General features: G+C 44.2%; 1 protein-coding gene across 1 annotated transcript in view; it reads left to right on the forward strand.

Annotated features, from left to right (window-relative positions):
* Positions 1-71: 71 nt before the first annotated feature.
* Positions 72-14515, forward strand: part of fam184b (family with sequence similarity 184 member B) — a 23133-nt gene continuing 8689 nt past the window's right edge. Inside the window, exons 1-9 of the mRNA XM_078260280.1 lie at positions 72-638; positions 6132-6320; positions 8020-8691; positions 9375-9510; positions 9929-10080; positions 10218-10751; positions 12008-12115; positions 12234-12532; positions 13489-13639. Of these exons, the coding sequence (XP_078116406.1) occupies positions 489-638; positions 6132-6320; positions 8020-8691; positions 9375-9510; positions 9929-10080; positions 10218-10751; positions 12008-12115; positions 12234-12532; positions 13489-13639 (2391 nt within the window). The 5' untranslated portion in view covers positions 72-488. The remainder of the gene's footprint in view (positions 639-6131; positions 6321-8019; positions 8692-9374; positions 9511-9928; positions 10081-10217; positions 10752-12007; positions 12116-12233; positions 12533-13488; positions 13640-14515) is intronic.

The raw sequence follows: 14515 nt of genomic DNA on the forward strand, positions 1-14515 counted from the left end.
AGCAGCGCCGGTAGGGGCGGGGCAGCACTGCAGCAGTGCGCCTCTCGAGCTGTCTCCGGTATGTTCCATAGAATACACACGCCCCTCTCCGCCCCTGCCGCGAGACAGGTGGTTGGACGATATGCCTTCATCCTCGAGCGCTCCCTCTTAGAATAAAAAAAAATAGCCTATCTGTTGACAGCAGGAAAGGGTCGGTTGGCGCGAGCGCGTCCCCGATGGACTTCCAGCGTGTGACCTCCGCGATCACCGGGCGGACAGCGGGAGAGGGGGGCAACTACCGGAACGCACGAGGAGAGCCCCGCCGATCTAGAACCAAATGTTTTCCAGCGAATCGCTCGAGCTGCAGTTCACGGAAGGTGGTCTACCGACAGAGGAATGAGATGCACGAGTAAAATGTTGACACGATTTAGGTGGGAATTTTAATCTGAGAGGCGGCAGGATCATTTCTGACTATCCACCGGTCTGGAAAGTTCCCTGGGAGGTTTATTATGGCTTCAGGCGCCGGTAAGGCTGCACAGTCCCCCGGGCCGGGCTCCACCGTTAACGGGACTGCGGCAGAGTTCCCGAACATCGAACAGGAGCTGTACGACTACCAGATGCACAGCAAGATGTGCAAGAAGATCGCTCAGCTCACCAAGGTAAAACCTGCATGTGACACCGAGAGGAGAGAGGCGCGCCTGCAGACGCGCTGTCAGGCTGATTGGATGATCTGATGGCTGCCTCACTATCTGCCATCACACCCAAACATAATTAGGCTACATATTGAAAAGGCGACCTGCAATTATCCTAGGCTATGACATATTGGGACACCAACAGATATCACAGCAAAAAATGTAAATTATTATATAATTGGAATTATAAATAGCCTAAAAATTGACCCAAGGGAGATTAAAATAGCTAATAAATAGCCAAATAAGAGAAGTATTTCGAAAAACTAAATATTACAGTAATAGACACTATAAACTCATTCGTGCTTAAACACCATTATAGATGTGCTCTATGTTACAAATCCGTATCTCTTGGGATAGGCTAATGATTGGAAAACTTGGATCAGGGCTGATTCGTCTTCATGCCTGACACAGTAATCAGACATTATCGATCACTGAGAGCTTTAGGTGTATGCTGCAGAGCTTGAGCGATTTGAGAGCCAAACCTTTCAGGGCAGCAAATGAGTGATGCAATTATCAGTCAATTTATGGATTATGCATGGATTCGCCATGCATCACTTATAGTTTAGACGGTTAAATGTCAAACAATTTAAAGACAATTGCACATCTCAAAGAGTGCATGCATGCCGGAGCCCAATATAATGTTTCTCTGTCTGACCAACAGATAAAAAAGGTATCCAGATGTATCAATTAACAGTGATTTTAAACAAGCAGCAAAAGCCAACATTGAAGAAGCTGGAACCGCCAAATATTTGTGATAAAAATGAATTAATTGAGTAATCAATAACCTTTTATGACATGATTATAACCATTTCTTTATTAGCACAGACATGATGTGTACATCAGTGTGCAGGCAGGGGTTGCAGCAGCAGTATATGCATTGGCTTTTCATACAGTAAGCATTGCTATATGAGGATTCTCCCTCTCTCTGGTGCACAATAATGCTTACAGAAGCAGGGCCTGACCCATCGCTTGTTGAGCTATGACAATTACTGATGACTGTGCAGTTCCCATCTTCCTTTATGGGTTCACCTCTGTGTAGCCTGCAAGGTGTGTGTGTGTGTGTGTGTGTGTGTGTGTGTGTGTGTGTGTGTGTGTGTGTGTGTGTGTGTGTGTGCAGGAGCACATGTGTGTAGGCTAATGCATTACAAGCTATTTGCCGTGTGTTGTTCAGAAAGCTTTTTCTCAGACGCACAGACACACACACACACACACACACACACACACACACACACACACACACACACACTAAGATGACACAGATGAGGGGTCAGCACTTGTGTCTGTGCTTGTTAGGGGAATTTGCCAGCCTAGTCGTTCAACCTCTCTTGGCTCTCCGCTCCTTCCACACCAATGAAAAAGAAGCCTGGACTTGTTTCTCTCTCTTGAAACTTTATGCAAGCCCTGCCAGTCCGCTTTAGGTCTTTGATGACCGCAGGAAATAAATCCGAAACCCAGAGCGCTGATGAAATATAAGATTCATCAAATTTGATATTTGGTGTAAGCATTTTCTGCTGTGAAACCTGGTTTATTTGAGTGTTTTGGGGCCGGGTGTGGAGTGGAGAGGAAGCAGGAAATGGGTCAGCTGTGGTAACATTATATATTTATTAACCTCTGCTCTCTGTGTGCATGGAGGAGGCTGGCACACACACATTCAGTCATGGACTTGTAGGCTACTTAACACACCTCCTAACATCAGCCTGTCCCTCACTCCTCCACTCACCTATCCACGCTTATGTTTGACTTACACAGCTCCCTTCCCCCCTCCCTCACATCGACCTTCCTCCCCTCTCTCTGGTCTGCCCTGGTTGAATGGGTGCTGCTAAAGATAAACCAGTAGCACGTCGGAGTGTGTTTACATGAAAGAACAAGCCAATGGGAAGAAAGCGAGAGCTGACCCTGTCAGGCCAGCTGTTGTGAATGTTCACATAAGCTTGTGTGTGAACAGACATGCACACACTCACATTAATACACAGAAGAGAGTAGTCTCTTTACGTGATTCACAGAGATCAACAGTAGCATATTAAAGTGTGTCTTTGTGTGCACATATTCACCAACACTTTTGTTTGGCAGCTCTAATTCTGTGTGTGATTTCCTGTACTTATCTAGCTTACACTATCACAATGTTCCCTGCTTTGTAATCCAGCACACCCGGTACCCTCTTTGATATGTGTGTGTGTGTGTGTGTGTGTGTGTGTGTGTGTGTGTGTGTGTGTGTGTGTGTGTGTGTGTGTGTGTGTGTGTGGGTCGGTGAATGGGGGGCTGATGTAAAAGAAAGAGTGTGCATGCTTGCTTGTCTCTTTGCCTAACCTCTCCTCTGTGCACCAACCATTCACTCTACATCTCACTCCAGTTTCAAAAAGCCACATTGTGACTCTCTTTTACACTGTAGACGGAATACTAATTTCATGCTTTGCTGACTATGAAGTTATTGTCAATAGGCACGGGCACAGTCTTGTGAGGCTACATGAAAAACATTATCGACTGGCAGGATCAATATGGGATTTACAGTAGCAAGAGGCTCTCATTGCCACTCTCTGACCGAGCTGCCATGCGTCTTGAGAATTTATATCCAAAAAGCTAAATTAAAGTGTGACTATTTTTTTTTTTCAAGCCATTGCCAAATTAGTTGATTCAAAGTAAGTAGTACTAATTAATCCTATCCGCTCCACAAAACTCCCTTCTGTATTTCTCAGTATGGCTATGTTTACAAAATGGTTTAGTCCGGCGACATTCGTGCATAGCAGCCCTAGTGGTGCGTTTTACGTCACCGCTGAGAAAGGACAACACGGGAAGTAGATTTTCAACAATCACATCTGGGTGTAACATTTGGGTGTTCACATTATTTTGGAAATGTAACATACCTCCAGGTGTGGGAATGCTTTCTAAATTGTCCTCTCTCTTCCTTTCTCCTGCTATATTTTCCTCTTACCCTTCTTGCTCTCACTCTCAAACTGGCCAAAGAGGACAGCCAAGAACAGCACACACACTCCCCTTAGAGCTTGCCCTCAATTCAGTATTTGACTGGCAGTACAGAGAGAGGCGGGTTTGTGATTAGGATTTGGGCAGATGTCACATCCATCATCGATATCTGTCGCTAAATTATTAGAAATACATCATAGATCAATGGAGATTGACAAGTGTGTGTGCAAGAGAGAGGTTGTGACACACACACACACACACACACACACACACACACACACACACACACACACACACACACACACACACACACACACACACACACACACACACAGGGAATGTCCGGCAGTGCTGTGCCAGCTGTGTACTGCAGACAGTGAGGCGTCTGGATAAAATATGAGCCTATGTGTCCCTTGCACACACCCATGCACATGCACACACACAAACACACATCTCTGTGGGTGGGTAAGTGAGCCATCAGGTTCAGCAGGAGCATATGATGACACTGTAGACATGGCGTAGAGGGTAAAGTGAATAGTGGGGAGAAACGGGCCGTATTTCAGGTGTTAGTCACAGACTATATTGGGAGGAGGGGGAGAGACTCCTCACATGTTGGCAGGCAGGGAAATCACTGCATGAAACTGCAGTGCTGGGACTATTTGAACTCAGAAGACTTTGGTTACAGTAGTGCACACTGTTTGTCAGTGTTGCTGTTTAACTTCTGTTATTTGTGTTTGGTGAATGTTGTGTTTCCATGTCAGCCCGTGTCAGTTTAATATTTCTTATCATAAAGCTGGCAGCTGAAAATATTGGCTCCATAATGTCTGTTTGTGGACTAGTGTTGGTGTCAGTTTTCCTGCTGTTTGCGATGTACTCGCGTTAAATGAATACAGAGGAAATAACCCCGCAGAGTGAATCATCTGAATCCATGAGGATGTAAACCCTAACCAGGTCAAATTAAACTGAGGGTTGTTTTCCAAGGAAGATTTGGTCAAGAAAGCAACATTGAAAATTATCACCAAACTATAATATTTACATTTAAATCCTGCCTGTCACATAAAAAGAAAAAAGGAGAGTAAAACTGTGAAGAAAGAACTCAAGATATTGCTTACAAATCAAATAAGGAGGCCAATTTCAGTCGTTTCTTATCAAAGAGGAAACATATTACTCAGTCTGCAAATACATTTTCCAATGTCAGCCTTAACTTAATGACTGTTTCAACTTTAAATTATTCTGCAGTCCAAAAATAGGGTATATGCTACACAAAAGCACTTTTTCCTTAATCTCTTGAGTCTTGACCTGAGGGACAGAAAACCCTAAAATGAAGAATGGCTTTATAAAAATATACTAATTAACCAAGAATTCAAATCACAATGATAAACTAGAGTAATAAATAAACATAGAAAATCCTCATGCCTGTGACCTGGAAATCAATCTCTGCGTGCCATCTTGGAAGGAATGTCGCAATTTTTTAAAATGCATCCCGAGGAAAGAGGAGGCTTGCAGGAGGAGCTATGAGCGAGGATGCACAAGTGTATCCTTTGCACCCGTGACACACAGATGACTCATTTAGTTAAATACCTGTTGCCTTGAATCCTCTCTTGCCGTGTCTCTTCGTTGCCTCCTCCGCTGCCTCCTCCGCTGCCTCCTCCGCTTGCATCTCAGGTGGGTGGGACTAAGACAGGAGGAGAGGCGGTGAGGAAAGGAATCAAGGTTGTGCAAACTGAGAAATGAGAAGAGGGGTTAGCCTCTAAGGGCAACGGCCAATATTTCTGGGCTTCTGGTGTAGCCAGTGGATATCTCCACACAGACGCCATCGCATTCCACATCTTTTGCTCTCCACACGGACTGTTCAAACTGTTCATCACGCCTGCTCAAACGTGATTGGTCAAAACTACTCAGACTACAAATGGACGTCAAATGGCAACCAGAACTCTTCTTGTCCTATTTCCTACAAATTATGGGGAAGGTTTATAGACATTACATACACTGTAGAAGGCACATCAGAAGCGGAGTAGTCTCACATTGCCAGACCTTCCTCCACAGCGCTGCGGAGGAGGTTCTGGCGAGTCCACACAGCAATCCGGGATGGGAGAAAAACATGCTCTGGTTTATTGTTATTATTATTCTTTAAACCAATCACAACCGTCTTGGGCGGAGCTAAGCGCCACACAGAGAAACGGCGCCTCTGCAAAATGACGTGTTTGGTTTGGGTGGAACATAGGTACGTTCAAAGGTTGTTTTAGTCGTGCAACAGAAAACTCAGATTGGACAGACAGTCTAGCTAGCTGTCTCGTTTTACCCTGCAGAGATCTGAGGAGCAGTTAACCATAGTCCTTATTTCCAACGGCACCTGAACAATCCCCGAAGTGGAACGTCGTGGATATAGACTAGGAGCAGAGTGGTGGTGATCAGTGCAAAGAAAAAGCACAACCTATCTCTAAAAGAGATGATGAACAGATACAGTTCAAAACATAAATTTAAGGCAGAAATGTGCAACAATCGTTAAATCTTTCCTTGCCTGTTGTTGACGTTCTCCAGGTGATTTATTCTCTGAACATGAAGAATGAGGAGCAGGAGGCTGCCCTGCAGGCCTTGAGCCACGCCCACCACGAAGAGTTGCAACGCATCCTGGTGGAGACGTGTCATGAAGGGGAGGGGGCTCCGCTGAGAACACGCCTCCTCGAGCTGCAGGACTCCCTGGATATGCAGCAGAGAGTTGGAGCCCAGGTGTGTGTGTGCGTGCGTGTACTCTTACCCTCCTGTTCATGAGATAAACTGAGCTCATTCAAGGGTACGTTGAATTGCTGTAATTGAATGTGTAAACTCTCAGGAGCAGCAAATCAAACCTGCCCCTTACGTGACCTACAACAATAAAACAAGTTCAGATAGCATGTGACCTATACACTGTTTTTAAGGAGGAATGCAGTTGGAGCCGACAAGTGCCATAGTGCCACTGATGCAAATATTATGACCAAAAAAAACTAGACTGTGGAATTAGACTTATGCTCTGTTCACAGAAAGTATTGTTTCTTCATAGCAGAGCTGTTAAAATCATAAATCAACGTGTGGCCTGGTTGGCTCAGTGGTAGAGCAGGAGCACATATACTGAGAGCTTTATGCCTCAACGCAGAGGTCTAGGGTTTGAATCCGACCTGTGACAATTTCCTGCATGTCTTCCCCCTTTCTCATCTAGCTGTCAAAAATTAAAGGTGGAAAAGCCCCCCCCAAAAAAAGAAATCATAAATCAACAAATATCCAACACAGTTACAGTTGTTACGGCATATCCACAACCCTGGGTAAATGTTATGTCTAGGAGCTTTAAGAGGGTTTGGGTTTAGACATGCATTTGACTGAAGGTAAGGATGAGAGGCCAATCTTGGTCGTAGCCGGCACTGTTCCGGTCTTCTCTTCGGACCAGCGCGATCCTCAGTGCGGTGTCAATCAGCCTGGTTGATATTAAATTTGTAGACATTCAAGACGTGGACAAAACCTTAACACAACTTGATGGGGAAACGTCACGACAAATCAGAAACGCATCCACTTCTCACTGACTCTCGTTTCCCAGTCAGTCAGTCTGAGTCTGCTTCACTTCCGCTTTGTAAGCTCCGTGATGCAGGTAAGCCACACCCACCTCAACCTGGCAGCTAATAGGAAACGATTATGACGTGACAGTGAACCGTTTCACCACCATTCTGTCTGGATTAATATTATAACATAACATCATATAACATGCAACTATTACATTTAAATGCAGTCTTTATTCTGCAGCAAGTGACCATGGTTTAATCACAGTAATAAACTCAAGAAAGTAATAGACTTGTTGGAGAAAATGTTAGTAATATGTTTTCCATATAATTACCTAATACATAGTTCCTACAACGTTATTAGGTGATTACATAACTGCAAAATAAAGCATCTCCTACTAAACAATCATGTCTTTTCAGGACTCCTAACTGCACATTATACCTTACCAATGAATCCTGGTTATGTGACAAGCTGAATAAGGGTTTAGAATCCAACCTGCCCAATCTCAACAGTTCAGGCTGGTAATGATGTTTTGCCCCATACTGAGATTATTGTTTGAATGTCACAACACTGTAGCTAATTAGCCTTTATGGACACAGTCTTGCCCTTTTCAAATGTTTTGTATATACACTGTTTACTTCAGTGCTCTGAAAAGTTCCTAGATCACCTTTGAGATGTATTGGTACATCATATTTGCAATGTGAATATGCCACCACAAAAATAATTGAACTGTTATCATGTGTGTCTGAAAGGTTTCCGGAGTGTGTTGGGAGTAAAAACACAATTTGTTTGAATCAATGCTTTGATTAATTTGGGCAGTTTATGGATGCACCTCTCATGGGGTGGTCAGTGACTTTAAAGGCAAGTGCAGTGTGTAATACGTTATCCTCTCTGCCTCCAGGTGCAGGCAGACTTTGAGTGCTTCCGCATCCAGGCGGAGGAGAGGGAGCGTGAAACTGAGGCGGAGCTGAGAAAAGAGTTCGAGGAGAGGCTCCAGGCTGCAGAAGAAGAGCTCCAGGAGGCCAAGGCCCAGATCAGTGATGCCAAGGAGGAGAGCCTGCGGTTGAGCAAAGAACTGGAGAAGGCCGGGGAGCAGATCCAGGAGCTGGATGCCAAATGTGAGGAGCTACAGATAGCAGCTGACGAGGAGCGACAGAGGAAAGACGAGCGGAGACAGAGAGAAGACGAGGAGAACAAGAAAGAGGAGGAGAGACAAACAGAGGAGCGGGAGGACTCGGAAAGAGTGAAAGCACTCTTGGAGGAGGTTAAGGCACTGAAAGAGGAGGTGGATCGAGCAGAGGAGGAGAAGAGGCGAGCAGTGAAAGAGGAGAGGGAGCACTGGGAGCAAAAGATTAATGGCCTAAACGAGGAGCAAGAGGAAACGAGGAAGAAGATGGAGGCAGAATGGAGGGAGGAGCGGCAGAGGTGGGAAGAGAGGGAAGAAGAGGAGAAGAAAGGAATGCACAGCGCCCTACGAGAGAGAGTGAAGAGGGCTGAAGCGGAGGTGGAAAGTCACCTGGAGAGGTTGGCTGAGAGCAAGAGAAACACAGTCAAACTGCAAGAGCGAATACAGGTACACACACGCACACACACACACACACACACACACACACACACACACACACACACACACACACACACACACACACAAACTAGAATGTTGTGAAAATGGAAGTGAAAGGAAATTGAAATGTTGCAGCTTCCTGTCTCTGATGCACCCAGCTAATGATTGTGTTGGGAAAGGAAGTGAGGTGGAGGCAGAGAGAGAGAGGGAAGGGGGGGGGGGGGGTTGCTTGTCTAACCACTGGCTGCTCTCCCTGAGTGCTATTCCCACTGCCAACTATCTGCTAATGAGTAGTTTGAGCAGGATAGATTCGCTGCAGCACCACCACCATTACCACCTCATGGATGAGCATTAAGAAGCCCTGCAAGAGCTGGCACAGAGCTGACATAAGCCCCCACAGCAGACCATTAAAGGCTCAGCCGGGCAAGATAGCTCCCTGACTCACCACATTTCATCTTCCATTTTTTTTCCTATCCCCCCCATTCCCGTCTCTCTGACTTGCGTTCTTTCTCTCCTTCCTTCTTATCTGTGTCAAAGTTGCTGTCGGCTTCTCTCTCTCCCTTATCTGTCTTCTTTTTTTCTTGTCTATTCCCCTGTGCTCTTTGTCAACCCACAATACTCCTCTGCATCGCCCTCCTTACTTGCCCTTGCGCCAACCCCCCCACCCCCTGGACCTTCATGCCTCCCTCCAGGACCTGGAGGAGGAGCTGGAGTTGGATCGGAGGCGTGTGTCTGAGGCAGAGGGCATGGCTAAACGGGCGGAGGAGGAGCTTGCGGTCGCTAAAGAGAGGCTACTGCTGCAGGAAGACGAGCTGCAGAGCAGAGCAGGTAGTCTGCAGTCTGTGTCCACCTGTCTTCTTACCTGTCTGCCGGAGAAAGCTCACATCGGCAAAAATCAGCTGAGCTCAGTGCATTTCCATTATTCATTCTGACTCAGCATTAATTAAGTTTTCACCTCACGCCATTATAATACAGAGAATCCAACAAAAGCACATTATTCATCCTCCATAAAGGCAAACAGTTTCATCAAAGTGTCATCATACCAGGCAGCAAAAATGCCCTGAATTTTATTCATTGCACGAGAATGATTTCTGTTTCAGGGACTTCCTCATTCAGTATTGCAAGTCCATTCTGCTTCTATAATGCATAATCAATCAATACATGCTCGTGCACGTGTGCGCTTGTGTTCACTTGTGTTTGTTGGTGTTTACTTGGTATGTGTTCTCTGTGTGTGTGCGTGTATCAGAGGAGCTGCTGAACCGCGGAGGCTGTGAGGTGTGTGTCTGTGCTGAAGTGGAGGAACTGAGGAGCCAGGTGAGCCGCCTGCAGAGCAGGAACAGAGAGCTGGAGCTGCAGAGCAGTGGCAGAAACAGCGACCACGCCCGGCAGATACGCCAGGTAAAACACACACACACACACACACACACACACACACACACACACACACACACAAAAAGAGCTATTGAATTTCATTAGATTGTACAGCTGTACCTAATAAAGTGGCCATTGAACATATATTGTGTCTGTGTTCATAGCATGCTGAGGCCCTGTCCAGTCTGCGTTCTGAGATGGTAAGAGCCCAGACAGAGGAGCTGCGTCGCATCCAAAAACATGCAGATGATGAGAGGGACAAACTGCAGAAGGAGATAGAAAAAGAGAGAGAAAACCTACAGAAGGAAAGAGAACAAGAAAAGGAAAGGTTTGAGAAGGACAGAAACAGACTGCGCAGAGAGAGAGAGGAGGAGAGGGAACAAGTGGAAGGGATGAAAGAACGTCTGAGGAGAGAAAAGGAGGAAGAGGTCGACCGGCAGAGGAAGGAACTGGAGGTCGAAAGGGTTCGCGTTCACTCACAGTTGGACAAGAACATTGAACAGGTTGAGGTGGAGAGAGCCAATGTGGAGCACAAGCTGGAAGAGGAGAAGAAAAGATTGGTGGAGAAGGCTGAGGAGGACAGGAAACGGTTGAAGGAGCAGGTGCGTAAGGCGATAGAGGAGGTGATGAGGAGGCATGCGGCCGAACTTCACAGCGTCCAAGAAGCTCTGAGTTCAGAGAGGAAGACCAACCAAGAGGTAAGCACACCACGAAGGGGTTATTCTATCTTTTTTTTCATCAGAGCATTTGGACTGAAGTGCAGTAAGAGGACAGGCTCCGTAGTAAAGGAGGACACAGTTTTTCCATAATGTGCACTTATATCAGAATTTAAAAAAATAGCCTGCTGTTCAGCGGTGGCAGCCAGCTCCTATAGGCTTAGTAATTATATTATCAGTCAGACTTTGGGTTTAATTATTTCGGGTACAAGGATGAACCGCTGTGAGAAATAGTTTTTCCTTTCATCATGTCACAAAGCTGCAATAGTAATACTACAATCCCTGCATCTGTGTGATGCACATGTGCTCTTGAAAAAAGCCTTAGAAACTGTTTCGCGGACACAGAAATCAGGATTCTCCAGCCAAGATCACTTAATCTGTAAACCTGATGAAGGTTGTTCTTGTTTACATGACATTTCAGAAATCAAGATATTGCAATAACTAGGTTTTGCTCTTTTACACAGTCAGCCCTTATCAGGAGTCACTTAGCCCATTATTTTGTATATACTGTATATGTCATAGGCACGGCCACAGTGGTGGAAGAAGTTTTCAGATCCTTAACTTACATAAAAGTACTAATACCACACTGTAAAAATACTCCGTTAGGGATTAAAAGTAAGTCCTGTATTGAAAATATTATTTAAGTAAAAGTATGGAAGTAACATCAGGAAAATGTACTTAATAATAATAAAATGACTCAATGCCATTTTAGAAACTTGAAACGATCCAAACAGTTCTGTCAATTAACTAAATGTTTAATCAGCTAATCGTTTCAGCTGGACTTGTAGGCCGTTATATTGTTGGGTAGTTTAATTTATAATAAAACATCGTATTTTATTAACTACATGTGTTTTGTGTTCAAAAATCTTAATTTGTAAAGTAATTAGTAACTAAAGCTGTCAGATTCATGTAGTGGAGTAAAAAGGACAGTATTTCTCTCTCTCCCGTTAATCATCTCGCGACTCCTTTCGGGGTCCCCACCCCCTGGTTGGGAAGTGCTGGTCTTAAAGAGCATGTTTCATGAAAAAATTTTAAACTACTAAATGTAAAAACATAATGAGATTTTAATCACATAATTGCCTGCCCTTTGAGCCTTTTTATAATGTGCACTTCATCGTGACTAATTATTAATTAGGCTTAGGAATAAGGAGATGATAGTATGGTTGGGTTAAAGTGCTAAAAAGAAGATCAATTGTTAATGTAATAATGGTGTTGACGAGGATGAATTTTCTTGGAAGGTGTGTGCGCGTTTGGATGAAGAGAGGAGGACTGCTGAGGAGCTACGCAGCCAGCTGGAGAGGGAAAGAGAGGAGCTGAGGACACAACTGAAAGATGCAACCAATGAGGTCAGAGGTCAAACTACACTCGTGGAATGTGTGTTTTTTGCCAGATGAAATATATCAGATTATTCATAATATCGGTTGTAATATGTGAAGTGAAAGTGAGAAGTTCCTGTGCTCTCAGATCTGTAGGCTGCAGTCGGCGATCCAACAGCAAGACAAGAAAGAAAAGGTAGCCCCTGAAGCTGCAGCATCATGTGAACCGCAGGGCTCTCGTCTGGAGAAAGAGCTCCATCAGACTCGGAGTCGACTGGCTCGGATGCAGGAGGAGGCAGAGAGGCAGCGGGACAGGCAGCAGAGAGAGATAGCGTCCCTGCGAGCTGACAAACACCGGCTGGAGGAGAAAGTCCTGGAACAGAGCCGACTGAACACGGAGAGGAGTCTTCTAGACCAGAGCCAGCGGCACACTGAGGACCGGATCAGGTAGCAGAATAAAAACCCAACCTGCCAGAACTGCTTAGGCTTACATTACAAAGCCTCCAATCTGCTTGTGATCTCCCCCTGCTTACTGTTAAAAGATCACTACAGAAGATCAAAGCTGAAACGCAAATCATTCAAATTGTGGCTCCGAACAACCTGCAGCATCTTTTCCTCTCTTACATTCTAATCATCCGTTTAATTTGAATGAGCTTCATTGACGGGTAATGTGTTTTACCAGAACAGAACATGCCAAGAAATTAGCTGCAGCAATAAAAATGATACATAGTGATACAAACAACAGTGTCAGTACATTAATGAAAATCAAATCAATATCACAATCCAAATAAACATTAGCCATAATGGTTTTCAGAAAACCAATTAATCCTGTCCTGTCTCATATCGTGCATTGTACATATTGTGTATTGATATTGTACATATCTTCTTTTTCATCACTGAAAACAGCCATTATTTTTATTTCAAGCGCTACGCTAAAACACCACTTTACATGCAGGTTTCCGCTCTTATAATTAAGACATTATTATTGTTGAATAGACAACAATAAATGCATTCTTCTAACAATAGCACCCCTCAACATGACTTTCCTGTTCTGGGGTCTTTTCTGTGCAAAGGAACACATTTACAACACCTGTTAGCTGGAGATATGCAGGTTTCTGCTCCAGAAATACAACCAGGGCATTCCAAATCTCATAATATGACAAAAAAAAACACATTTGCGCTTATATGGACGTTTATGAAATAAAGTTAAGAAAAGTGAGAAATAATCAGGTTACTACCACATCTAGAAAACCTGAAACTTAAAATAATCGTCCTCTTAAAGTAATCCTTAGAAGCACAAGACACTATATAACAAGTATACAGTGTAGCAAGAAGAAATTAATAGTACATTTGCATGTAGGTTAACTCACCACCTCACTTCTTGTTCTGGCGCATGCCTCCAGGGCAGAGTGTGAGGATCGTCTCAGAGCAGAGTTCAGGATAGAGATGAATGCCGCCGTTGCTGAGAGCGAACAGAGATGGCAGAACAGAGAGCAGGAGATGCAGACCCAGATATCTGAACTGCAGAGTCAACTGAGCGAGTTGCAGTCACAGGTGAGTCTACTTCACAAACTACTTGTAACCAGCCTTGATTTTGTTCTCCGTACCTTCAGGCATGCTGATTTTCTCTATCAAAAGCATCTAATTGTAGCTTCATAATCAGACTGAATTGCTGTTTAGTGTGTTGTTTATAACTTTCTTGAATTTCTGAAAAAGAGAGATGGAGATGTTAGCGGTGAACCTGAGGTCTAAAACTAGTTCAGTTTAGCATTGAAAGACACTTACTTAGAAGTTACTTTGGTTGGTTAGTTGTAGACTGCAGCATTGATTGGTTTTCTTAATTAATCATTTGTTTCTGAAAAATGTCAGAATATAGTTAAATATACCCATTATAATTAATCAGAGCCCAAAATGATGTCTTTGAAATGCTCGTTTTGACCAACCAACAGCCCAAAACCAACTGATATTCAGTTTACTGTCATGTATGACGAAGTAAAGCAGCAAATCCTCAAATTTAAGAAGCTGTAAAAAGCAAATATTTGGCATTTGCTTTTCTGACGACCATTTTCAAAACATGTTGAGGTTCAGACAGAGATGATTCTTCACCTTCAGCTGCCTTCAAAATGACATGTAGTGTCTCTCATTCCATTTGGGCTATAAGGTTATATCTGATTGTCAAACTCCACACATTAAGATAAGTTTACTCATCTTGATGAGTACTTGTCAGCCTGCGAAGGCAGTTGTATAATGACCTCTGTGGCTCTGAGTCTGAGAAAATAACTCCGATGATGTCACCTGGGTGTCTGAGCGTTGGCTCAGAGACTATACAGTTGAACAGAAAGACTGCAAGTTTGAAAAATGTGCATTTACCAGGCAGGCAGGGTGTAATACTTTACATTTTAGCTGCATTATGTAGGATCCAGTGTTTTG

The sequence above is a fragment of the Sander vitreus genome, chromosome 2, assembly GCF_031162955.1.
Source record: "Sander vitreus isolate 19-12246 chromosome 2, sanVit1, whole genome shotgun sequence".
NCBI classification, from domain to species: Eukaryota; Metazoa; Chordata; class Actinopteri; order Perciformes; family Percidae; genus Sander; species Sander vitreus.